The following is a 25,986-nucleotide window of genomic DNA, read 5'->3' as shown; positions in this document are numbered from 1 at the left end:
CTCGACACTTTTTTTATTAATCTAAGCCTACTAACTATTTAAAATCGGAAATAGGGTAATAGACAAGAAATGCAACTTTTTATATAAAGTATTTTAATTTCACAGTTTAACTTAAAAATAATACCTACTCACACGATGTGGTTGTAGAGTAATTAAGATGGAATTCACGCATGTGTGGAATTTATAAATGCTGATATTTTATTCGTAGACCCATTTTTCGTCAGCTGGAGTCCATCCAACGAGTTCCTTTTCGGTAAACCAGAGAGCGATTTCTTTGTTAGCAGAGTCAACACTGTCGGAGCCGTGAATAATGTTGCGTCCAACTTCAATGCAGAGATCTCCACGAATAGTGCCGGGTTGAGAATCAGCTGGGTTAGTAGCTCCAAGCATTTGACGGCCAGTCTTCACCACGTTGAGACCTTCCCATACCATGGGAACCACTGGTCCAGAGCTCATGTATTTGACGAGACCAGGGAAGAAGGGACGCGACGCTAAGTCGCTGTAATGGTTTTTAAGAAGTTCCTCTGAAGGCCACATGAATTTGAGGGCTACTAACTTAAAACCTTTCTTTTCGAAGCGTTCTATGATGGTGCCAACGAGTCCTCGCTGCACACCGTCGGGCTTGATCATGAGGAAGGTTCTTTCACGTGGTTCCGCCATTATGTAGTCCGCAATGTAATAAACGGTACGTGTGAGATAGGTTATGAAGTAAACCAAAGTGGCGATCATACGAAAAAGACGTGGTTTGTCGATCACAGGCGCTACGTCACGGAAATGTTGCCATTACTATTTTTCAAAAATGTACTACACAAATGTTGCTAGAGCAAAGTAATAAAATTTATTTAAAAGTATTTTTTTCGGCCAGTTCGGCCACCTCCTAACCTAAAACACAATTTTTAAATTATTCTCAATTATCACGATTTTTTTTTGTTACAAAACAGTTTAATGTGTGATCATTTATTAAACCACAAGCTTGCATAAATGCATAGCAAATCGTGGGCCCAACAAATTTAAATCCCCTAGATTTTAATGCTGTAGAAAGTGCTATTGATTCGGCAGTTTTAGTTGGTATTTCTTTAATATCACTCCAGTTATTGATAATAGGTTTATTACTAACAAAATCCCAAATAAATTCTGAAAAATTCTCATCTTTTTTTTCCATTTCCAAATACGCTTTAGCATTCTGTATTATGGCTTCAATTTTTCCTTTATGTCTTATAATTCTTGCATCGATCAGAATCCGTTTGACATCTTCATCAGTAAAATTGGCTACTTTAGAGGGGGTAAATCCCTGGAAAATCTCTCTGTAACTATTTCGTTTTTTCAAAATAGTAAGCCAAGATAATCCAGCCTGCTGTCCTTCTAAACATAACATTTCAAATAATTTCTCTGTATCGAATTCTGGTTTACCCCATTCTTCGTCATGATATTGAATGTAGACTGGATCATTAGTAACCCAACCGCATCTAACTTGTTGCATGGTTGATACTGTAATCAGATCAAAAAACAGAGCACGTAATAGTACTGTAAGTAATAATATTTATCATATCAAATTAGGATATTATTTTAAATTTTCATGTCAGCAAAGTTATAATAGGTACCTACTTCTTATCTATACAAGCTGACTCTCACAAAACAAACAACAGAACACAACACAAACACGACAGCTTGACACAAATTTCATCTTAGATCTAATTAATAAAAATAAATTATCACCAAAACAAAAGTAAAAGGTGGTAAAAAGTATAAAACAGTACCTATTGTACATATAAAATATAAAAATGTGCTTCACCTCTGGAAAGTGGAAGAAAGTTAGTGTTGTGCTGTAAATATGCCAAAATGGAATAGTACCGGTATTAATAAATAAACCAGAGAACTAGTTCATAGTGAGACAATAAAATTGTCTTATAGATGACCCACGCTGAACTGTCCCACCAAACTCAATGACAGGGGGGCGCTACCATCGTTCAACTATATGGTTTCCAACATGGCAAAAATCGGAACCAGCGATTCGGTATTGACGGTGGCGCCCCGCTGTCAATGTCATCGATAGGACAGTTCCGTATTTTGGAACTATACCTTAGTCTGTTTGGATTTGGAAAGAATCAAACAAAAAAAATGTCAATCAATCTGTCAGATGCGTTTATATGTGTTTGTTTGTCCGTGTTTGTGATTTCTTTCTTTCTTTTGTTGATTGATTCTTCGTCGTGAATATTCTTCCACCCATCCAGTGATTTTCCAGTGTAATAATTTTATTTACCGTAGTAAATATTGTTAATAAAGAAGTGGATTGTATCAAGTCAGATTTCAATGAATAATCAAGACGAAGTTGAAGTGAGTTTGTCGATTTTCTTGGTCGTTAGAGCTTTAACTTAATGGCTTAGATTAATAAAATTTTATTAATCTAAGCTTAATGGTAATTACCTATTTAGATTTTTATTTACCTACTATCTTCTAACCTATTATGGTGTATAATTTTATCTTTTTCAGGCTGAGGTATCTCCATATATACCATCCGCTAGAAGAAGCATCCATCAGCACAACTATTGCATTTTCCCGAATTACAGTGATAACATGGGGCGTTATGGCCTAAAGGCAAACAATGATGATAGAACTGCATTATTATCCATTCGTGGCCATGAAACTGATGAAGTTGATAATGTCATGAGGTAGATAAGGATAATGAAATTACATTCTAATTCTTAGATTTAACTAATATAATAAAAATAACATATTAACAACATTTTAGCAAATTTACTCGTGAAACCAGTCCAGTTCCACTAAGACGAAAAAGGAATAAGAAGATTAGGAGAAACTCTCTAAGCATATCAAACCAAGAGTGTACAGATGATGATGAATCAGATAGGTATGTTCTGAAACTTTTAAATAATTAGACTTAATTTTTAATCATTGAAGAGTTATGATAATAATTTGATTATAGCAAATATTTTCCTTGTATCGCTATACATTTCACAACTATTTATTGAAGAATATATTTTTACAATTTTTTAATAGTAATAGTATAAGGACTTATCATATCTTATGGTGCAAGGTTACTAATATTTTTTAGAAATTTAGCTAATTAAGCCAACTAATTTAAATAATTATTTAGCAGCTGCCATTTTCACATTACCATCTCATGAAAGCATGTTATTTCTGATTTAACACAAGATCTACTTAAATCCTTCCTGCACATTCATTCTCTGAGCTTTACAGTGCTTATTACTCTTAAAAACAAAAGTAACTTATAGATAGTGCACATTTTCAACACATTTAGTGACTAAAATGAGCTGGTAATGTCTTTTATTGCAGCAATTTGCTTGCGAAATCTTTACCTGCAAATCTTCCATCATATTATTGCAGCGATGATGCACACCAATCACTGCCAAGTGACTTTTTTAAAGCAAACAACTCTACATCATTCTCTGAGACAAGAGCAAATCAAATGATAAGAAATGATGAATATAATTATCGCAACAATTTTGATTTACAAAATGAAGACTATGTCAATGAAAGCCAAATTAAGCAGAAGACTAACTCTTATAGTTTTATTACGCTACTACTTCTTGGTATTATTGGTGCAATAGCTGCATTTTATTACAATGATTTCAACAAAGTACTTACAGAAAAGAGCAGTATTAATAGTTATGATCAAGTTAAATTTCGTAAAGATATGGATTACTTAGGAGAGAAGTACAAAATTAATGACAATTCCATTTTAGAAGTACAAAGTGGTAAGTGCCTATTTTACTCCACATTTTATTTTTTTATATAAAAACTATGTAGTGAATCGAAATGTTTTTGTTGCAGGTATTTCAACAATACTAGAGAGAAATGATACTGGTTCATTCATCTTTGTTTATAATGGCAAATCAGTTAACTTTGATTTTATGCAGTTCAGTAATTTAGTTGAAGAGATTGCCACAACTGCTGCTCGATTTTTACGTAAGATCTTCTAAGTTTTTGTATTAATTTTCTGTCATTTCTTCTTAACATTTTATAATGTCTCTATGATTTATTATTAGCTTCACAATATGTGTAATTTACTCAACAGAAATTTGTTTCTTGCAGGAAATGACAGCACTTCAGTTCAGCCTACAGTTGTTCACAGTTCAGAACTTCATAATATGCAAAGTCACAGTGAACTTATGAATGAATTCCGCCATGATGTGGCTAAAACTGGGGTGATGCTTGTAAAAGATGTTGATAAAATTCCATCAAGTCTTGCCATGGCTTTCCACTACTTTTGCGATGAATACAATCCACTTGTGGCAAAGAGTGCAATCTTTTTCACATTAGATATGGAAAAATGTTCTAACTTGTCTGGTTAGTTAATAGCATGTTCTAATAATAATCACGATTTTAAACTGAATAGTTTTATGGCTTTAATACATGGAATATTGTTTTATTTCAGAGCAAAAATCAACTCACAGCGGTATCGAAAAGTGCCTAGCAAACAAATGGAACACACTACCAAAAGATAATGTTAAGCCTTTACTTGCTCGTGTTGTAAGTGTTGTTATTAATGTAACTGGTGTCTGATCATAATTTAATGTAATATTTTATCCATCACAGTTAACTAATAAAGTGTATTTATAAATTTTATAGAGGCTTCATTATTACTCCTATGTTATATCCTTTATGCAACAAACATTTAGTAGGCAGTGGAATTTAAGACAAAAATATTTTTTTTCGAATAAGTTTATTTCTAATATAGTGCGCTTTGGTCAGATGTATTCAACTCTGGAGCATCATTGAGATCATCGAGGCTGTCTGGTTCTAATTCATTGTTGTTCCTGGCTGGTGAATAAGATGTCCTTAATTCTTCATCTTCATCTTCGTCATGAGATTCTTCAGACTCATCTGATTCATCATTTCCTATAAATAAAAACATAATTTGTAATAAAATATATAATAAATAATGATAGTAAGTTTAAGTACTGTTTTATTAGTCAAAGATATGTTTAGTCAAATATTTATATAGCAAGGCCAAAAAATATGGAGTACCTTCTTCCTCATCACTATCAGCTTCTTCTTCCATAGGTTCTGGATCAGCTTTTCCGAGTGGAGTTCTTTTCATGTATTGTTGGCCAATGGAACTCAACTACAATAAAAAACAATATCTATATGAATTTATCAAGATATAACAAATTAGTTTACGGACTTTTTACAAATGGTCAACAGAAATAACCTGATTCTGCGATATAATTCCATGTTTAGTGAGTACCTGAGTACCCAAACATTAACACAAATAAGTATAGCCGTGTATACCTAATTAAAATAAAATCTACCTACCCAATGTTGGTTCGCTTGCTCTAGAGCTGTTAATTCAGCTTCCTCATCAACAGGGCTGTCAGCACTAAACCACTTAGAATCAACTAAACGAGGAGTTAACACTGGGAAAGGAATATTCATAGTTTATATTGTTGTATTTATTTATCAATAATCACAAGCAAGTGAAAAAGCAAAAACGGAAAACAAAATCCTTCGTTCGCCTTTCAGTGACAGCTGCCGCCGAACTGTCAGTGTCAAGTTGGTGTCAAGTCAACTAAAAAAAAAAGAATGCGTTCCGATTTAAGCACAAAAGCTATTATAAAAGGCTGAGTCTGCACTACGGTTTTTTTCCGCAAGCGGCAAAACCGCCACCGCGAAACCGCCCGAAACGTACACACTGCGACGTGCTCCGTGCACTGCGAATAAAAACCGCTAAACTGACCACGATTTTCAAATTTTTCGCGCGCTGTTCGCGGTTTTAAAATCGGTCGCGGGAAAAAACCGCAGCGCGGGCGCTTGCATTAGTTTTACATGGTTATAAAATCACGCGGTTAAAAAACGCGACGCTTGAGCCGTAGTGCGGACTCGGCGAAAGACAGAGGATACAGGATAGTCATCTACTGACTATACATTTTTATTACACGAATCTACTTGCGAAGTTGCGACTAGGTAGCAGCATCATAAACACAGTCCGTAGCAACAATGCGATAAGATTATGTGTAGGATTATCTATACCTATTGGGGCCCACTGAAAACCATTGTCATGCATGGCCTACCTGGGCCTACCCCACCGTGGGCCACGGCTTAAGCTGAGTGGAGTCCCATTGCGATGGGCATCGCTGTTGCGACAGGATAGCACTGCTCAGTTCAATTTTTATTTCCTTGTAATATTTATGTGCTAAGTATTTCTGTCTTTTTTTCTGATAAGTTCTCTGTCATGTATAAGTGATGTTCATCGTAATAAATGTTTCTTTCTTTCTTTCTTTATATTAAATGAAAGGCATATTACACTTATTAAACCATCTGCAAGTAATTTATTTAATACTATTAGTCAGAAGAGTCTATTACATGAAAATTATGAGTGAATTACTTAGTTTGAGAATTCTAAAATCCAGATAAGACTAGTTTTCCTAACATCTTCTTTTCTTCAATGATCCTATGAGCTTCCCGCAAATTAGCAGCATTGATCGGTGACATTGTCTTTGTGAGTGTGCAATTCAGATTTCCTTCGCCAAACATTTTTGATACCGTTTTTAAAATTTCTTGGTATCTGAACTGGTCTTCAGTATTATATTTCAACTTTGTAAGCATCATCTCACTGACTAATGTTATACTCTTATCTTTCAAAGGCCTTAGGTCAACCAGACCGCTACTGTCAACAATGAGAGCAATTTTACCTTGAGGCTTAACTACTTTCATCAAGGTGTTCCAATATGGAAATGGATCGTAGTTCACCAAAATAAAATCAACGCCTGCTCCATATCCTATTGACTTTAGTTGCTCTTCTAAGTCCTTGGTATGGTTTAGGACGATTTCTGCTCCATGTTTTCTCGTATACTCTTCGCTTTCTGGACGTGACGCAGTTCCAATCACTTTAAGGCCAATATTTTTGAGTAACTGAGTAGCTATAGATCCCACGCCGCCTGCACTATTTATAACCAGTATTGACTTGCCCTTATCTTTTTCCGATATTAACATTCTATCGTAGATGCATTCGAAAGCGGTCACGGTTGTGAGCGGCATGGCAGCAGCTTGCTCAAATGTGAAATTCTTTGGTTTCGGCCCTACCAGAATTTCATCTAAGGCAACGTATTGAGCGTTAGAACCATTCTTCCTCAAGTCTCCGATAAAAAACACTTCGTCGCCTATGTTGTGTATACTTGCGTTTTCTCCCTTAGCGACTACTACACCGGCTCCATCCCAGCCCAAAATTCGTGGCGTGGTTTCTATATTGGGCTTTGGGGCTCTTTGCTTTGTGTCTATCGGGTTTACACTTGTGGCTTTTACCTCTACCAGAACGTCCGTTTTTCCGAGACTCGGCAATTTCACTTCTATATCTACAAGACTGTTCACATCAGAAATCGGTAAGTATTTGTAAAGACCAACTGCCTTCATTAAGTTTGGTAATTTCACAGCCATTATTTTATTCGAATTTGCACTATTAACAAACGTATTTCTCTCTGCGGCGCTCGCAACAACTACTATCAGTAAAATACTCCAAATCATGTTAATACGTCAATGTAAACAGAACTTGCAATGGAGTATGTAACTGATAAAGTCTATGACTGATAAACAATCGCGAGAGAAGTGTATTTTTGTTAACAAAGTAGACTGGTTTACGCTGGTTTTGAGAACCCGGTGTAGAGATCATGGAGAGGCAATTATTCGAATATAGTTCTTTAAGTAATTAGGCAAAGGAAAAAAAGGAGTTTGAGTAAAAATAAGCTTCGAAGATTATTACCACCAATGCTTGCCACTGTTTGCGAATAAGTAAGTAGTTAGTAAAAGAGATTTGTCTGGCTAAATATAGCTGTAGATCCTGGCTACACAGGAGTTGCAGCACTTGCAGCGGCGTGGCAGCGGTGAGAACGAGAGATGAGAATCGTCCCGTGTGCCTGAGATAGGTTTCATTTAACGAGTGCCCCAGTTTTTCGTTTTGGTCTTTCGAGTTACCGAATGTACCAATTCAGTCTTATTTAAAACGGAAAGACGCACAAAGCCCATAATTATCAATGTTTTGGAATATTGGTTAAAACGACGAATAAAAAGACACCAAATTATTCTTCAACATAGAGCCTTATCGCGCATGCTAGCAAAAAATTTACGAGCAGTTGTTAATGGAAAAAGCAATAAGGATGCAAGCATCAATTTAGCTTATTGGGAATTTTAATTCAACCGTGAAATTAAACTGCTTCACTTGTGTTTTTTAGAAACAATTATTATGATATCGTGTCTGAACTATTTTCATACCATATATTTGGGCCTGCTATGGGTATGTTATGTATTTATTTAATCAAAATAATTAGGTAGGTACCTAAGGTAAGCGGCTACTAGTTCGTGATAGTACGTAAGTTCGTAAGTTTTTTTTCTAGCTCAAATAATAAGCAAATGGAATATTATTTATAAAAATTCTTCATTACTACAAAAACTCTATTATTTAAGCTATCTAAAAAACCAAGTACCAACATTGTGGCGCCAAAAATGAGAGCAATACGAAGCTTCAAACTCTCAGAGAGCCAAAAACAGCCGTGCGGCTTGCAAAGGTTGCTCTCACCGTAAGGTTAGCGCTCCAACTTCTTAAGCTTATAAAAAGGCGAAGGAACGTCCATTTAAATAAAACTTGTAATAGTGGTTTCATGTGTTCCTTGACAATTGATTTGGCTTAGAAAAAAGTTATATGAAAACGTAGAATTCCTTTAAAATTGCGATTAATTGACTCACGAAATAGCGTACATATTATTTTTCGGGTGTCGCCTATTTCGTGACACTACCGATTCAAGGATATTATGGATAACATTTTTTTCTAATGGTTATATAAATATTTTCACATATTGTTAGAATTAACAAATCAAAATATTATACTAGACTCACATTATTTCTTATGAATATTTCAGGTAAGTAATATCGTCAATTTCACATATTTATTTTATTCTAAATTTTTATTATCGTTTTTAAATTTATTAAACCCTTAATCATTATTAAAATATCCTAACTGTATGCATAAAACCTTATCCCGAAATAGGGGACATGAGTTCACGAACTTAGAAACAGAGCAAAATTTTGTCACGAAACAGGACCCAAACAAGAGGTCCGCAGAAAAATTAATATAAAAAAAAGTTCAAACTATATAACTATAAATTATGTATTAACTTACTGTCAAAAGACCAAAGTTTAGCATACAAAAGCTTTCATACTGATATCATGCTTGGTTATTTTTAAATAAAATGTTAAAGTCGTAAGAGCCTTAATATACCGAAGTAGGGGGCACTTACCTTACCTGTCTACATATTAATATACCTACCTTTACGAAACCTTTTACAGATCCAATCGATTTCTTGCATGTCGATGCTGAACAAGCATTCCTATTTTATGGACTCCAATAGCGATATTAACAATAATGATGTAGTAGATATGATAGCATCGAAGGGCTACTTACCTGATGAGAAATATTTACCAAAAACTTCTTTCGTCAAAAGTTCTGGTAAGTTAGTAATTTAAACTCATCATTAAAAGCAATTTAAACCATTAAGGTATAAAAGTTTTAAACGATATTATTATGTGACTAGTTAGTTACTTTAATGATCATTTTTTATCCTAGATAACGAAGTAACTTACTTGCTCTCTAAGTTATCAGACGACGAACTGATAAAGCTATTAAACGAACAGCCGAAGAAGAATGAGTATGACTTAAAAGATATCGTAAAATTGGCATTTGATTCTAAGTTCGTAAAGGATAACAAATTGAATGTAGACAATACACCTCGAGAAGTAAACAATGATTTCGATACCCAAAACAGTGTCAAGAAAAGATTCCGAACTGTACCAGAAAAGAATAAATCACAAATAGCGTTTTTTAAATTGGATAATAAACAAGTGTATCCTTACAGTTTTAAAGCAGATGCCGATCCTAACTATGTTGCTATTCAAAAGTTAAGCAATATACTGTATAGCCGCCCTATCGAAACGGATAAGGATGAAAAGACTACAGAAGACGAAGAAAAGAAAGAATTGCTTTTTGATGTTTTGGTGTCGCAATTAAAAACACTGTGCTGCAAAAAGACGAGACATATTAATAAGGTGACCAAGTATCAACCCGTAAATGATTTTGTGCCTGCTAACGCAGGACATAATGTTAACGCACTAGACAGTAAAACAGAAAGAAATGAGCATATGTTTTTAATTATCAATGATGAAATAAAAAGTAATGGAAGCGATGAACTTATATCTGTAGATCCAGATAGTCTTGAGAGGAATAGTAGCGTGTTATTACTGGGGCCTATTAACACTCCGTTGACTAATAGTCAATTAAAATTAGTTGTGAGTAATTAAATAATAGCTCATAGTGTTATAATTTAAATTGTTTACGATTATTGAATTTATTGATACATTTCAGATGTACCGGATATCAAACGAATTATCGAAACCTGAATATATTCCTCTGCTGCAGCAACTTTCTGAAGGAAATTTAACTGGGAACAATATTAAACTTATGAAAAGTTTAGTGACTGGCCCAGAAACAAGAAGATACATCAAACCACATAGATGTAACCATCAATCTAAGTTGGCCAGAATCTACGGCGGTCCAAAATGGCTTATTTGCACTGGATATTTAAATTTAAATACTCCTAGTTATTACGACTGAATAAATCAAATTATTTGTATTTTAAGTGATCTACTTTTAAAAACCTTTCTGTTTCTCGGCGCTTGCGCTTGTGCTTCATCATACAAGTAGGTATGCATGAGTGCCAAAATAGCTATTGCAAAGGAGCATTACCTGATCATCATCATCATTTCAGTCAAAGGACGTTCACTGATGAATACACGGTGATACTAATTACCGTGACATTAGGCCTTCCCCAATCATTTGAGTGCATTACCGCAGTAATTTTTTTTAAAATGTTGTACTTTAGAGAATCGAGAGTATAGCAGATAATTAGTCCATCGTGAGCAGTAATTTGTCCACTAATAGCAAAATTCGTTCAAATGATAGTTTTAAAGTTATTAGAAAAAAACAGATTTTGCTGCGGTAACGTTTCAAACATTACTTACTCTGGCAATTTTTTTTTTAAAGTCGTCACCACCTTCGACGATTATCACACTGCACCGCGCTCCGCCGCGGTCCGCGTGATTAGGTATACCTTGATTTTTTAGAATCCAGCAGAGATGTAAACAAACGCTTTCATACACAATTACACCATAATCACTTACGTGTTCATAATATCATACACATTATTTAACAAGCCCATAAAACCAACTTTATTTTCACGTTTATACAAGTTTGAAATCAATCTTTGAAACAAATATTTTAGCAAAATACAAATTTGTGAGACTTGTCAAATTGACTTGACGTTTAAAATCATGTGTTATCTCCATATTGTCTATGACTTGTCTCTGACACATCAGTGCCGTAACCTGTGAGTCATAGACAATAATCTGTAAATTTAATCGATATTCAAATGTCATTTGTACGACCCTTTTGCAGGAGGCGTCATCCAAATTTTTGACCGGAAGTCGTTATTTCCACTTTCGACATTTTTGGACCAAATCTCCGAAAGCATGGCAACACTGGAGAAATTTCTTCACCCAAGCGACACCTCTTGACAAGACACACAAACGCCTCATACAACTCGTCTTTCCCAAATGTTGCCAACTACTCGAAAAATGTCACCTTTCAGTTTTAATTTCACTTTACAAAATTCGACAACCGTCATTCAGGACTGATTTTTCGCAGGCAACCCTATACCACCGTGTTCATAATGAAATAATCTTTATTTTCATTTATATTTGATTAAATTATCAGACCGATGCAAAATGCTCTATCAATTTACCTGTTTATACCTGGCAACCCGAGAGTTATGACTGGAAAAGAATAGGCAACCTAACGTTTGCATATTCTATGGGCTTCATACTTTCGATTGGTATGGAGTTTGTTTAATAATCAAACCGATGAAATATTTAAAAATAAAACTTTTTTTAATGATTAATTAATCATATCCTGGACTGAAATTTATTAGGCAACCCTTAAGCAATATAATTATTGACATGTTAAATTGAATATAAAATACGTTTCATCAAATAAGCATCTCGGTGAAGGTCGTTGTATAGCGGGATCTTATACTATTAGCTATTTAAACCGATGTCAATATAATTTTAATGAAAATTGTGTTTTCTGGCCACTGTGATACAAGCATGTAGTGCAGAGACTGGTACACTAAAATAAAATTGTACATTTGTGATTTTGAAGAAATAAACACTTATTTACTTTTTTGTTTGTTTTCATGATGCCATTTCTGAGAAAATGAACCTTGATAGTCAGATTAGCATACAATGTTAATGTAAAAGTGAGGCATAACTAAAATTAAGTTCCTTTAATTATATTTAGGACTGGAACCTTAAAAACCATTTAAATAAGTACTGTATTGTAATTCAACTGACTGTTTTTTATCCAGCACCTCTTTGACCGTTGCGTTGCTTTCCGCCCACCCATCCTCTTCTAACAAGCCTAGGCACGTCCCACACACTGCGAGCTTGCGTCTCTTCGCTTGAGGAGACCCCGTACCATTATTTACGTCTTCTCCATTGCCATTAGCAGCTTCAGTGACCATCTCAACGTCATTTTTATTCGATTCATCCTCAGCGTCCATCTCCACATCATTCTGATTTAATGCTTCGTTTTTTGTGACACTTTGTGTAGATTTGTCGTCAGTATGACTTGTGACGGTGGCATCTGAAGATGAAGATTTTTGCTCGGTATCTGGTTGCTTGTTTTGGTCGTTTGTGGGTTTATCGTGAAACTGGAAGCAGATTTCATATTCAATTTAATAAAAATTTCATGCATTTAAGGGGTTATAACTAGTATTGTTACCTAAATCGGTTTGAAATTCATGAAAATCTGTATTTTAGGTTATGTATTTGTTTATGTAAATATTTAAATTAATACACAAGTTTTCCAAAAATATTTAGGTAAAACGACTTCAACTACTCATTTAACAACTTGCTAAGCTGAGAATTGTTTAAAATTATATATTTAGGGTACAAAAATCCATTAAAACAAGGATACTTACTTTGGCACAGAAAGTTTTTACATTTTCATAGGAGTTATAATTTTTAATACCTATAAACCGTAAACAGCAAGAATCGCAACAGCCTTGCTCTTTACAGAGCTTGAATATATCTTTTTGATTCATTTTCACTGCAAAAACACAAAAATGCGTTCAGCAGCAGCTAGCTTCCAAACCAAAAAAGTTTTGACAACAATTGTATCAAATTAAATAAACGGTCGTAACACCTAAGCAGCAGAGTTCAAAATTTAATAAAATTAGGCAGAATGATGACAACCAATGTCGCTGCAATACGTTCCGTTACCAGGCTTTTGTTCCGATGATTCCGATGATGATGAGGTAAGTTTTAAAATTTCTTATAATCGACTTTTATTAAGAAATAAATACTAATCTGTATCAGAAAAAGCGTCACAATTTTATTTGAAGCATATAAATTCGACTTTCTCATTGCAGTTTTATTGTAATCAGCTATATAAACTTTATCCCAAACATATTATGTGTAGAACTAAAATACATGACTTTACATTATTGCCATTAACAAAAACATAATCAGCTGATTGATTACTTCCTTCTTTTGGATATTAATTTAGCTGATAGCGGTCGCTATGCAGTAGTTTTTTGTTAAGAAATGTTTTAATTTAATAAATCTTGATTTTTAGTTAAAATTCAGTTCTACATAGTCAAAAAAAAGTTTTGAAAAATCATAATAGTTGAAACGTTGTTGCCATGTTTGTTCAGTATTGTCGAGTGCTGTCAGATTTTGTATTTTTATGTAATTCAAAATAAAAAATTCAAAATTACAAATAAATAGGTTTGTGCTTGAGGAATAGTCTGCAAAAACTAGGATTTAATAATAAAACATGGGAACCGTTCATGCAAAGGTAAAGTTTGGTTTATACTTTTGTTTGTATTGGTTAATTTCATAGGTTATTTCTTCATAGTTATCTTTGAGAACTTAATTATTTTGCTACCAAATACTTATTGAAAAGTATTTTCTGAAAGTGTGCATGTTTTTAGTTACAATTTTTTTTAGTATTTCATGCCAATGAGTTTAATAATGAGTAAATCAAATACATTTCAGTGCATCAGCTGGTTGATTTTTTATAGTTACCGATCAACTATCTAGTAAAGTGGTAGCACTATCATACTCATTAAAAACAGCTTTTGTAAATGTGTATTCTGTTGACATAATTATAATATTGTAATTTTTTATCACAAAATCTTATTCAGCCTGATATGCCATCATTTGCACTTATATTCAAGTTAGTATTTCCTTGGGGGAGGCCTTTGTCCAGCAGCAGACATAATTTGGCTGAAACAAATGAACGAACTATTGCAGAAGTACATGTGTTTTACATTCACAGGCAGCCGACAATTCAGGGGAGGTGGGGGGCGGGCTGTTCGAGTTTGACGAGCCGATCGATTTGGATGAGGAGCCCATACCCAAGCCCACCATCAAGCTGGACGGAGTTAGGGTAAGTTTTATATGATGACAAAAATAAGTATGTAAAAGGTGTAAACTTTATTCACCACTTTTCTTAAGTTGTCTAAACAATCTAAAAACATGGTCATGGTTGCTATGTGGTGTCATGGTACTTAGAAAGATAACACAAAAGAAAACTAAAGGCAAAATTATTTAATATGTTCAATAAATTCTTGATTGAATAACAATAAACTTGTTAAAATATAAGGACAAAAAATATAGAAAGATATAGAAAAAGTTATAATGTTTAGTGCAGACCAGCTATGTAGGTATATCAATAAAAAATTTGGCCATAGTTTTTATCTCTAGATAGATAGAGTATGCATAAACACCTGAACCATAGCTCAAGTGCAATTAACTGTTAATTAAATATTTTATTTTTATCCGCAGGCCCGAGTTGACAGAGTCCACGTGGACGGACTGAACCGGACCAAGGATGACATCATCAAGAGCACCGTCGACGAGCTGTTCCACGCCACAGACTTCGAGGACGTCATCATGAGGGCACATAAGGTAGACCTTGTATACTTATAGTGATTTGAGCTTTACTTTCATGTCATTAAAGGTTGAAACATAAATTGCTTTACTAGTAGGAATGTTTTTAGGGGACAATTTGAACTTTAAGGGGATACTTTGAATTCTGAGGGTTTATGAATGTTTTTTGCTTTTTGTACTGTCAAGGGTCAGCTTACTGCTAAAAGATCAGTATACCCTTTGGGCATTATTCTAGATGACGTTGTTGCGTTGTTGGTCATATTTGGTGACCTCGTCGTTATAAAAGTCCTAAGCGTCAAGTGGTACGCATTATACTTCCTTACATATCTATTTGTATTTTGCCCTTAAGTGTATAAGGGCCCTTTCCCACGACAATCTAAAGCTTGGTCCGTGAGCACGTAGAATTTTGTCCAATGACCCCAAGCTACCCATCCTTATCGCTCGCGCGTAATTATATTGCTATCGCGACTCTGCGACGGGCGCCCGCAGTGAGTGTGCGAGCGCGACAGCAATATAATAATACACGCGAGCTATAAGGATGGATAGCTTGGGGTCATTAGACAAATTCTACGTGCACACGGACCAGGCTTTAGTTTTGCGTGATCCTTACTGGTGGAACTGCGCACCTCGCTGCAATACGACTTTCCCTCGCACTCACACACACCTCAACGAAGTCGAACCTTAATTTCGAACTCCTATGTTCTTCTGATTAATTTCGTTGCGGGTTCAATGACAGTTTAACTTTCCCCCGGGAAAAACTTGACCTTCACTGGCTGGGTTATTGGCGATCAAGCTGTAGATCCTGGCTACACAGGAGTTGCAGCGGTGGGAATAGTCCCGTACACACCTCCCCGCGTTCGTCCCGTCCATATCAGAGCGTCAATGTGACGTCACGGCTGCCAGGTGCGCAGTTAACAGCCCAATGTGATAGCTCAATTAATCTGGGGGCACGGCAGTGCCCCCACCAAGTCGAGCACGGCCGTACCATCCTTTTCTCGAAGCAATTCAGGCCATTTTCGACCGCCTGTAACTTCGTTGTGGATAAAACTAGAAGGCTGAATTTTCATTAGCTATGCAGGCATTGTAAAGACACGGTATATTTAAAATTTCATTCAATTTGAACCAGTAGTTTAAGAATTATAACGGGTCAAAGTTACTTAATTTTGTCACTCACTGACTTTAAAAATGTTTGCATATATTAAGGTATAATTGAGAAAAAAAATAAAAACAAAAATCACTAAAATCATTTTTCCTAATTAACTGAATGCGTTTACGAAGCACTTAATACGCTTATTACGTGTAGTTTTAAGAGCTCTATGAAGTATTATAACAATTATGAATTAAATGTTATTAGTTAATGAGTGAGAATATTTTTGCATAATTTTGAAGTAAAAAAATAGGTAACTTTGAATTTTTATACCGCGAAAACTACTTGGAATTTTCAAACGGGAGTTTTACTATCATGTTTGTATAACTGAGCTCTATACGGTTCATCAAATAAATGAGAATGTCCGATTATACAGTCTCATAACATACTGTGCGGTAGTGCAATCGCCAAGTCGAGTAAAATTTTTCAATTTCGGTCCAGTTTTCTAGATACATAACTGCTGTCTACAAAATACAAAAAGAAATGAGATCCCATCAAAAACAATACTTGTCAAAAAAACCAAGTCTCGCAACATAGTTGTTCTACGGTAAAAAGTTGTGAGATCCATGTAATGCCAAGTCCAGGCCAGGAAATCTTTAACGTTTTACATAAATATATTGACTTGGCCATCGCATGAAAACACGTGTAAATTAAATTATTTAGTGCGATGGCCAAGTCCATATATTTGGGTCATTCCATAAAAATCTGTATATTTTCGACGTCATTTTGTCCGTAACTTTTTTAAGATGCTTTTGAATACTTTATTAGTGTAAATTATTGTTTATTAATTAATTATGTTATGTCTAAAAGGGCCAGTCACTTTATGCTTTATTTTAGGAGAAATTACAATTTTCAACTTTTTCATACTACATTACTCCTATATGACTTCTAATAAAGTATAAAACTTATAACCTTAACATTTATAGATAAGTTAATACACATAATGTAGTTGTTTTGTTATTATCACTATATAAAAAACATCATTCCCTAACTAGTAATTTAGTCCCAAGTGCCATTTAAAGCTAGGGCCTGACGCTCTAGGGACTGACGATTTAGAGTAAAACTTAACACAAATGCAGATTAACTTTATATTATAAGATGCTTAATACGATGTGCCGAAAATAGCCAAAAAACCACACGTAAATACTATTAAATTATATACAATTTCCTATTATAATCAATAAAGCTACTCAACTAGGGACTGACGAAGTGACTGGATTAACACATGTTTCCGCAACAACTGGCACGTTTGCACTTATTCAAAAAACGGCTACCGCAAAGCCAGTATGGTCTGAGGATAACTTCGTATCGTACTTTAAACTCAACTAAATGTCATTCACTCTAAATACATATTAAAGCGCAAAATTATAAAATCAGTGCGTGGCGAGGGAATGACGCTAAAAACTGTAGACTCTTTTTCAACTAAAGAAAATCAAATTATTGTTTATTGAAACCGCAAAATATTAATAGAATTTGGTGTAATATACATTTAAGTAGATTATTCGTTAATTAAAACAAAGGATAAAGTTGATGTTTTTATAAATGTGGGTCCCAAAACACAAACTTTTGGAGTACGGACATGCCTAGGGAATGACGTTTTGGGTCATTCAAAAGGAATTTAAGATGTTTTAAAAATAGTTTCAAAAAATATAAATGGGTGATGAATAAAGCACATTGCGAGCTGTTATTTAACAATTTTGGAATAAAATATTAACAAATATTTCATGTGAAATGTGGCGCGGACTAAGAGTTGACATATTTTTGTGGAATGACCCATTTATGTAAAACGTTAAAGATTTCCTGGCCTGGACTTGGTATTACATGGATCTCACAACTTTTTACCGTAGAACAACTGAGTTGCGAGACTTGGTTTTTTTGACAAGTATTGTTTTTGATGGGATATTATTTGTTCCCTGCAGGTGCGTCGCGCTCTAGACGCGATGGGGTGCTTCCGAGACATCGGGGTCTTCATCGACGTGTCCTCGGGGCCCGGCGCCACGCCCGAGGGGCTCGAGGTATTATTTTATTTATTTATTGCTGTGCTTGTTGATTTTTATACATTTCTACTTGCTTGCTTTCCGCCCGCGGCTTCGCTCGCGTGGAATTTTGTCTGTCACAGATAAACTCTATCGTGCGCGTCCCTGTTTCGAAAACCGGGATAAAAACTATCCTATGTCCATTCCCGGGACTCAAACTGTCTCTATGCCAAATTTCACCAAAATCGGTTCATTAGTTTGGCGTGAAAGCGTGACAGACAGACAAGAGTTACTTTCGCATTTATAATATTAGTATAGATTTGTATTACTGTCCCGTTAACCCCTCGTACTAAGCTAAATATGCTTGTGATACAAGTGAGCTCACCACAATAGTCGAGCGGCGGCGGGATTCGAACCCTCGTTTCTCGGATTTCGAGCCGGCTAGTCCCATCCCTTCATTATCATCATCATCATTTCAGCCATAGGACGTCCTGTGGTTGAAATGATGATGATGATCTAGGGCTATTTTTAGGGGAGCTCTGGTCCCTCATATGCCATGTCCGTATCCTGACCCCCCAAATCGTTATCAAATTGAGAACCATGGAAACCTTGAACGATTTTGAAGGGAATTTGGCATATTAATTTTTTTCAGGTAACATTTCAAGTGAAGGAGCTGTCCCGCATCGTGGGAGGCGTCAACACCACCGTCAGCGAAAACGAGGGCAACTTGGTGTTGGGTGAGGAATTATAATTATTGTTGAAGCAATGGGACTATGGGTCTCCACATTATACTGGAAATCATTTCTTTGTGAATGGACTTGGCTCTTTGTGAAGCTGAGGATTGATTTCTGGTACTTTTTAGCATTTATCAGGTGCATCTCTCTTCATACTTTTTGTGTACACACAAATTCAATTGTTTTCCAATTTTTGATTTCCACACTTTAACATTAAACTTCGTCCTTTTTCTTAAACATTCGCTATTATGTGTCCAAAGTTCAATAAATCAATGTTTTTTGTTGTTGTTGGGGGGGACATCCAAGTATTCAGAACTACCCCCTTCATATGGCTCGTACTTACTTAAAGTACGGCCAACGAGAAGCGATACCAAATGTGAACAAACCCAATGTCATGGGTGAACCCGTCTGACTTTGACATATTTTGGCGGGAGAACGAGACATTACGACAAATACACAAGATGGGAAGAGACAGAATATATTGTCAACTCGACAGTCGTATCGACCTTTTGTTTTGCTGCTAGTTGGCCGTACTTAACTTACTTTTTAGCACCCTGTATATTTTTGTAAAAAAAAAAATCATTTTATCTTTTTATCGTTTCCGAGGGTAGGCGTGAAGGTGCCCAACTATCGGCCGACTATAAGTTTGTAGTCTACGGGGAGTCTAAAACATATTTTTCTTTTTGTTTCCGCGGGTAGGCGTGAAAATGCCGAACGTAGCGGGTCGCGGCGAACGCCTCGCGGCCGAGTACAGCATGGGCTACCGATCCTCTTCCAACTTCAGCCTGCAGGCCACTAAGCCCTACCCGCATAAACCTTTAGTGCCCGTGTGAGTATGCCTCAAACACTTCCTCATCTTAGTTCAACAGCAGATCTATGTACTAAGTATAAAAAACCTGCGACCGCTGAGGGAATGCATTCCAGACTGCTCGATACGACCAATAAATAATCTTGACTGGAGGAGGGGGGCGCGGAATTTTTTGTATGGTGGAAAGGGGGCGCGTCTCAAATAAGTTAACCAACTTCGAACAACTCGAAATGAGCATGCTTATTAATAATAAAATAGATTGACTCATAATAGTTTAAGTTTCTGTTTATTTGTTTTATCTTTACGCCTTGCGTATACTGTGCAAAGTTGTTCACCTCACCCGAATGTTTTTAATTCTACCGTTAGCAATATTTAACGCCAGCGTTAAACTCAAACGCACGCATTGCAAAATGTACCTTATGCCTAGGACGATTTTATCATTACCTTGCCGTAACACAGTCTTGTACTAGTACGGAAGGTAAAGGATTGTGTTTCTGTACCTACCTACATTTTTCTAATAAAATTGTATTGCTTTAAAATTGGTTTTAAGTTAAATAAGAGATACAGTTAGTTATTTAACTATTTTTCGGTTTGTACAAATTGTAACATTATGCACAATAAACTTATTTGTATTTGTATTTGTAATAGCAATCTGTCGACATGTACTGAGTAGAGCAATTGCTCAATACTGGTATGCTTTTGACATGATAACACATAAGCATGCCACTGTTGAGTATGTGTAACTGTACTTTACGATCAGTCTCGGCTATCGCTCCTCTTCCAACTTCAGCCTGCAGGCCACCAAGCCCTACCCGCACAAACCTTTGGTGCCCGTGTGAGTATACAACACTCTTCATCATCATCACCAGTTCATTCGTTTAGGACAAGGGTGCACCAAGGGCCTGCCAGCGACCTAATAAAATAGCAAAATTATAACACTGAAACTTTATTCAGTTGTTTTTATTTTCTGCGACTCTCTTTTAGCTCATAATCTGCCCGAGTGGCCCCAGGTCCCAGTAGGTCTATGCATGCTTAATTTAGGGCCAGTAAAATCCATATTAAAAAATTTGAATTTGAATTTATTAAGCTGCTGGGTCTGTAGTTTCAGTGGTGTAAATTGGAAGGAACAATATCTCTTAAAAGTGAGAATGAATAGTCAATTACAGGGCAGATATGTATGTACTATTCTAGACTGCATCTCACTTCACATCAGGTGCGATTGCGGTCAAATACCTGCCATGTTCTGCAAAAAAAAAAGTCTAACTAAAAATACGTGTATATGGTCTGTTTCACTTTGATCACCTGGATCAAAGTGGACTCCAAGTGACCCTTTGGTGTCCTTTGAACACCCATGAATAAGTATTAACTACAGCTTATGGTTGATCCCCGCAGGGTATCAGCGACGGTGTACCAGCAGAACCACGAGTACCCCTGGTCTGGCTACCGACTGCTGGACCGTGGCCTATTGTTGGACCTGGCCTTCAAAAGCGCGCAGGCGGTGAGTCGAAGTCATACCATAAAGCCGAACGTCCACCGCCGGCTAAACTAAGTTAGTTTAACTTAGCTCGCATAGTTGAGCCAGTTCTTCATACATATGCGTCCACCGCAAACTATAAATATAAATATATAAATATCCTTGGACATTTTACACTACGCCGCTAGCCCCAAACTAAGCAAAGCTTGTACTATGAGTACTGGACAACGGATATAAACATACTTAGATACTTTTTTTTTTTGGTAAATACATACATATTATACATAGAAAACACCCAGTCCAATACAAACAAATATGTTCATGCACACAAATGTTTGTACTGTGCGGGAATCGAACCCGCAACCTCCGGAATAGTAGTCCGATTCGAACCACTACACCAAACGGCCGACAAATCTATCTATTCTATGCCAGCTAAGCTGTGTAAAATGCCCCAGCTAAGTGGAACTAACTTAGCTCGGCTAACTCGACGTTCTAGCACAAACTGACCATCACTAACTTAGTTTTAGCTTATTTATTGGTGGACGGACAACGTAGTTCTAGTTTAGCTTAGCTTAGTTCACTGAGTTTAGTTTTCATTTACTTTAGCCGGCGGTGTTCAAATGTTATAGNCGTTTCCCGCGCTTTTCCAAAAATGCGTTCAGCAGCAGCTAGCTTCCAAACTAAAGTTTTGACAACAATTGTATCAAATTAAATAAACGGTCGTAACACCTAAGCAGCAGAGTTCAAAATGTAATAAAATTAGGCAGAATGATGACAACCAATGACGTTCCGTTACCATGCTTTTGTTCCGATGATTTGTTTTAAAATTTCTTATTATCGACTTTTATTAAGAAATAAATACTAATCTGTATCAGAAAAAGCGTCACAATTTTATTTGAAGCATACAAATTCAACTTTCTCATTGCAGTTTTATTGCAATCAGCTATATAAACTTTATCCCAAACATATTATGTGTAGAACTAAAATACATGACTTTACATTATTGCCATTAACAAAAACATAATCAGCTGATTGATTACTTTCTTCTTTTGGATATTAATTTAGCTGATCGCGGTCGCTATGCAGTAGTTTTTTGTTAAGAAATGTTTTAATTTAATAAATCTTGATTTTTAGTTAAAATTCAGTTCTACATAGTCAAGAAAAAGTTTTGAAAAATCATAATAGTTGAAACGTTGTTGCCATGTTTGTTCAGTCTTGTCGAGTGCTGTCAAATTTTGTATTTTTATGTAATTCAAAATAAAAAATTCAAAATTACAAATAAATAGGTTTGTGCTTGGGGAATAGTCTGCAAAAACTAGGATTTAATAATAAAACATGGGAACTGTTCATGCAAAGGTAAAGTTTGGTTTATATTTTTGTTTGTATTGGTTAATTTCATAGGTTATTTTTTCATAGTTATCTTTATAAACTTATTTAATTTGCTATCAAATACTTATTGAAAAGTATTTTCAGAAAGTGTGCAAGTTACAATTTTCTTTAGTATTTCATGCCAATGAGTTTAATAATGAGTAAAACAAATACATTTCAGTGCATCAGCTGGTTGATTTTGTATAGTTACCGATCAAGTAAAGTGGAAGTGGTAGCACTATCATACTCATTAAAAACAGCTTTTGTAAATGTGTGTTCTGTTGACAGCATAATTATAATACTGTACTTTTTTATCACAAAATCTTATTCAGCCTGATATGCTATCATTTGTACTTATATTCAAGTTAGTATAATGAGAGATTTCAAGTTAGTATAAGACATAACGCACCTTCGGTAGAACAAGGGCACAATTGCACTTTTTGCAATTTTACAGGAGAGCTATTAATTATTAGCTACACATTTTTAAAGTATTTCTGCATACTTAACTCATTTTTGCATTTTTTGACAATTGTGCCCTTGTTCTACCGAAGGTGCGATAATTTGGCTGAAACAAATGAACGAACTATTGCAGAATTACATGTGTTTCACGTTCACAGGCAGCCGACAATTCAGGGGAGGTGGGAGGCGGGCTGTTCGAGTTTGACGAGCCGATCGAGTTGGATGAGGAGCCCATACCCAAGCCCACCATCAAGCTGGACGGAGTTAGGGTAAGTTTTATATGATGACAAAAATAGATATGAAATGATGGGATGAAATATCTAAACTTTACTTACCACTTATCTTATAAGTTGTCTAAACAATCTAAAAACATGGTCAAGGTTACTTATTGGTAACTACGTAATGTGGTGTCATGGTACCTAGAAAGACAGGATAACACAAAAGAAAACCAAAGGCAAAATTATTTAATATGTTCAACAAATTTTTGATTGAATAACAATCAAATTGTTAAATATAAGCAAGCATGCAAAAGGATTAGAATAGAAAGTATGTAAAATTAGCCCATACCATAGCTTAAATTCAGTCTGTTAATAAAATATTTTATTTTGTCCGCAGGCCCGTGTTGACAGAGTCCACGTGGACGGACTGAACCGGACCAAGGATGACATCATCAAGAGCACCGTCGACGAGCTGTTCCACGCCACTGACTTCGAGGACGTCATCATGAGGGCACATAAGGTAGACCTTGTATACTTATAGTGATTTGAGCTTTAGTTTCATGTCATTAAAGGTTGAAACATAAATTGCTTTACTAGTAGGAATGTTTTTAGGGGACAATTTGAACTTTAAGGGGATACTTTGAATTCTGAGGGTTTATGAATGTTTTTTGCTTTTTGTACTGTCAAGGGCCAGCTTACTGCTAAAAGATCAGTATACCCTTTGGGCATTATTCTAGATGACGTTGTTGCGTTGTTGGTCATATTTGGTGACGTCGTCGTTATAAAAGTCCTAAGCGTCAAGTGGTACGCATTATACTTCCTTACATATCTATTTGTATTTTGCCCTTAAGTGTATAAGGGCCCTTTCCCACGACAATCTAAAGCTTGGTCCGTGAGCACGTAGAATTTTGTCCAATGACCCCAAGCTACCCATCCTTATCGCTCGCGCGTAATTATATTGCTATCGCGACTGTGCGACGGGCGCCCGCAGTGAGTGTGCGAGCGCGACAGCAATATAATAATACACGCGAGCTATAAGGATGGATAGCTTGGGGTCATTAGACAAAATTCTACGTGCTCACGGACCAGGCTTTAGTTTTGCGTGATCCTAACTGGTGGAACTGCGCACCGCGCCGCAATACAACTTTCCCTCGCACTCACACACACCTCCACGAAGTCGAACCTTAATTTCGAACTCCTATGTTCTTCTGATTAATTTCGCTGCGGGTCCAATGACAGTTTAACTTTCCCCGGGACAAACTAGACCTTCACTGGCTGGGTTATTGGCGGTCAAGCTGTAGATCCTGGCTACACAGGAGTTGCAGCGGTGGGAATAGTCCCGTACGAACCTCCCCGCGTTCGTCCCGTCCATATAAAAGTATCAATGTGACGACATGGCTGTCAGGTGCGCAGTTAACTGCCCAATGTAAGATTTTAAACTTTCGCGTTCCATTTCAATTAAAATTGTAAGACACGGGTCTGCAGCATCGCAGCCGAAACGTCCAAGCTGTGAGTACATAAGGGGTCATCCATAAAGTACGTCACACGTAAAGAGGGGGGGAGGGGGTCGACAAAGTGTGACATGGTGTGACAAGGGGTGGGAGGGGTCCTAAGTTTCGTGACATCACATTTCAAAATCTAATATATCTAGAGGTACTAATCGCGTAATTTGAAATATAAATTAAACTAAAAAATACCCCCACCACCTAAGCACAACTCCGTCGAAGTCGAAAACCTAGGAGAGTTTTAATGGGCAACCAATGAAGCCATTAAATCAATAAAATCTTTTGTAGGAATTATTTCAGATTTAAAATCTAATTCTACTGGCCTATAATGCTGCCAAACGCACCGTACCTCGCGCGTGATTTTATTGTTTCTATTTGTTGCTATTTTTTGTTAATTTAATAATTTTTCGATGTGAAATTGCAAAACATGTGACGTCACACTAGGGAGGGGGGGGTCTTAGAAATGTGACCACCTGTGACAAGTACGGGGGAGGGGTCAAAAAATCATGAAATTCGTGTGACGTACTTTATGGATGGCCTCTAATGTAACTCATTAATAAACGTCGCGTTAAGACCCGTGTCTTACTATTTTAACTGCCCAATGTGATAGCTCAATATTATTTGTTCCCTGCAGGTGCGTCGCGCTCTAGACGCGATGGGGTGCTTCCGAGACATCGGGGTCTTCATCGACGTGTCTTCAGGGCCCGGCGCCACGCCCGAGGGGCTCGAGGTATTATTTTATTTATTTATTGCTGTGCTTGTTGATTTTTATATATTTCTACTTGCTTGCTTTCCGCCCGCGGCTTCGCCCGCGTGGAATTTTGTCTGTCACAGAAAAACTATCGTGCGCGTCCCTGTTTCTAAAACCGGGATAAAAACTATCCTATGTCCATTCCCGGGACTCAAACTGTCTCTATGCCAAATTTCACCAAAATCGGTTCATTAGTTTGGCGTGAAAGCGTGACAGACAGACAAGAGTTACTTTCGCATTTATAATATTAGTATAGATTTGTATTACTGTCCCGTTAACCCCTCGTACTAAGCTAAATATGCTTGTGATACAAGTGAGCTCACCACAATAGTCGAGCGGCGGCGGGATTCGAACCCTCGTTTCTCGGATTTCGAGCCGGCTAGTCCCATCCCTTCATTATCATCATCATCATTTCAGCCATAGGACGTCCTGTGGTTGTAATGATGATGATGATCTAGGGCTATTTTTAGGGGAGCTCTGGTCCCTCATATGCCATGTCCGTATCCTGACCCC

At 36.3% G+C, this 25,986-nt stretch overlaps 8 protein-coding genes across 23 annotated transcripts in view; 3 read left to right on the top strand and 5 right to left on the bottom strand.

Annotated features, from left to right (window-relative positions):
- Positions 1-83: 83 nt before the first annotated feature.
- awd (nucleoside diphosphate kinase) lies at positions 84-776 on the bottom strand. Its single transcript, XM_028313387.1, has one exon. It carries the CDS (start codon positions 727-729, stop codon positions 199-201), a length of 531 nt encoding a protein of 176 aa, XP_028169188.1. The 5' UTR covers positions 730-776; the 3' UTR covers positions 84-198.
- Positions 777-881: 105 nt separating this feature from the next.
- On the bottom strand, positions 882-1,893 carry LOC114359125 (DNA-3-methyladenine glycosylase 1). Of its 3 annotated transcripts, none has more exons than XM_028313385.1 (2): positions 1,767-1,893; positions 882-1,488 (listed from the first exon to the last, which is right to left on the bottom strand). In XM_028313385.1, exon 2 carries the CDS (start codon positions 1,478-1,480, stop codon positions 908-910), a length of 573 nt encoding a protein of 190 aa, XP_028169186.1. In that variant the 5' UTR covers positions 1,481-1,488; positions 1,767-1,893; the 3' UTR covers positions 882-907. The 3 variants fall into 3 exon arrangements, with proteins under 3 accessions (XP_028169186.1, XP_028169187.1, XP_028169185.1); XM_028313386.1 differs by having other exon boundaries at positions 1,793-1,886; XM_028313384.1 differs by lacking the exon at positions 1,767-1,893 and adding an exon at positions 1,606-1,749.
- Positions 1,894-2,123: 230 nt separating this feature from the next.
- Positions 2,124-4,605, top strand: TORIP (Torsin interacting protein). 3 transcript variants are annotated; one of them, XM_028313434.1, is made up of 7 exons: positions 2,124-2,334; positions 2,491-2,669; positions 2,750-2,866; positions 3,313-3,734; positions 3,811-3,945; positions 4,072-4,326; positions 4,415-4,605. In XM_028313434.1, exons 1-7 carry the CDS (start codon positions 2,311-2,313, stop codon positions 4,540-4,542), a joined length of 1,260 nt encoding a protein of 419 aa, XP_028169235.1. In that variant the 5' UTR covers positions 2,124-2,310; the 3' UTR covers positions 4,543-4,605. The 3 variants fall into 3 exon arrangements, with proteins under 3 accessions (XP_028169235.1, XP_028169237.1, XP_028169236.1); XM_028313436.1 differs by having other exon boundaries at positions 2,125-2,334; positions 3,364-3,734; XM_028313435.1 differs by having other exon boundaries at positions 2,314-2,378.
- Positions 4,606-4,683: 78 nt separating this feature from the next.
- On the bottom strand, positions 4,684-5,520 carry LOC114359163 (anaphase-promoting complex subunit 15B). The gene is made up of 3 exons (XM_028313445.1): positions 5,296-5,520; positions 5,008-5,104; positions 4,684-4,878 (listed from the first exon to the last, which is right to left on the bottom strand). Exons 1-3 carry the CDS (start codon positions 5,413-5,415, stop codon positions 4,709-4,711), a joined length of 387 nt encoding a protein of 128 aa, XP_028169246.1. The 5' UTR covers positions 5,416-5,520; the 3' UTR covers positions 4,684-4,708.
- LOC114359161 (zinc-type alcohol dehydrogenase-like protein SE_1777) lies at positions 5,448-7,578 on the bottom strand. Its single transcript, XM_028313440.1, has one exon. It carries the CDS (start codon positions 7,498-7,500, stop codon positions 6,379-6,381), a length of 1,122 nt encoding a protein of 373 aa, XP_028169241.1. The 5' UTR covers positions 7,501-7,578; the 3' UTR covers positions 5,448-6,378.
- Positions 7,579-7,585: 7 nt separating this feature from the next.
- LOC114359160 (uncharacterized) lies at positions 7,586-10,713 on the top strand. 2 transcript variants are annotated; one of them, XM_028313437.1, is made up of 5 exons: positions 7,586-7,764; positions 8,205-8,266; positions 9,316-9,475; positions 9,593-10,311; positions 10,388-10,713. In XM_028313437.1, exons 2-5 carry the CDS (start codon positions 8,216-8,218, stop codon positions 10,634-10,636), a joined length of 1,179 nt encoding a protein of 392 aa, XP_028169238.1. In that variant the 5' UTR covers positions 7,586-7,764; positions 8,205-8,215; the 3' UTR covers positions 10,637-10,713. The 2 variants fall into 2 exon arrangements, with proteins under 2 accessions (XP_028169238.1, XP_028169239.1); XM_028313438.1 differs by lacking the exon at positions 8,205-8,266 and having other exon boundaries at positions 7,587-7,764.
- Positions 10,714-12,386: 1,673 nt separating this feature from the next.
- On the bottom strand, positions 12,387-21,869 carry LOC114359140 (uncharacterized). Its single transcript, XM_028313404.1, has 3 exons — positions 21,846-21,869; positions 13,059-13,233; positions 12,387-12,788 (listed from the first exon to the last, which is right to left on the bottom strand). Exons 2-3 carry the CDS (start codon positions 13,179-13,181, stop codon positions 12,387-12,389), a joined length of 525 nt encoding a protein of 174 aa, XP_028169205.1. The 5' UTR covers positions 13,182-13,233; positions 21,846-21,869.
- Positions 13,789-25,986, top strand: part of LOC114359157 (sorting and assembly machinery component 50 homolog) — a 34,485-nt gene continuing 22,287 nt past the window's right edge. For 3 of the 11 annotated variants that reach the window (XM_028313430.1, XM_028313433.1, XM_028313429.1), the window contains exons 1-4: positions 22,161-22,528; positions 23,158-23,268; positions 23,615-23,737; positions 25,357-25,452. In XM_028313430.1, coding sequence (XP_028169231.1) covers positions 22,508-22,528; positions 23,158-23,268; positions 23,615-23,737; positions 25,357-25,452 — 351 coding nt within the window. In that variant the 5' untranslated portion in view covers positions 22,161-22,507. Of the gene's footprint in view, positions 13,937-14,419; positions 14,531-14,928; positions 15,052-18,099; positions 18,196-18,808; positions 18,894-19,589; positions 19,720-21,090; positions 21,197-22,158; positions 22,529-23,157; positions 23,269-23,614; positions 23,738-25,356; positions 25,453-25,986 lie in introns of those variants that run through there. The other 8 variants (XM_028313428.1, XM_028313427.1, XM_028313426.1 and 5 more) reach the window with 8 other exon arrangements.

Source organism: Ostrinia furnacalis, unplaced genomic scaffold (genome assembly GCF_004193835.3).
Source record: "Ostrinia furnacalis isolate ACB-3 unplaced genomic scaffold, ASM419383v2 OfSCF4239, whole genome shotgun sequence".
Classification (NCBI taxonomy): domain Eukaryota; kingdom Metazoa; phylum Arthropoda; class Insecta; order Lepidoptera; family Crambidae; genus Ostrinia; species Ostrinia furnacalis.
Note: the sequence above shows the minus strand (reverse complement) of the source record. Positions and strands in the feature narration are given on the sequence as shown.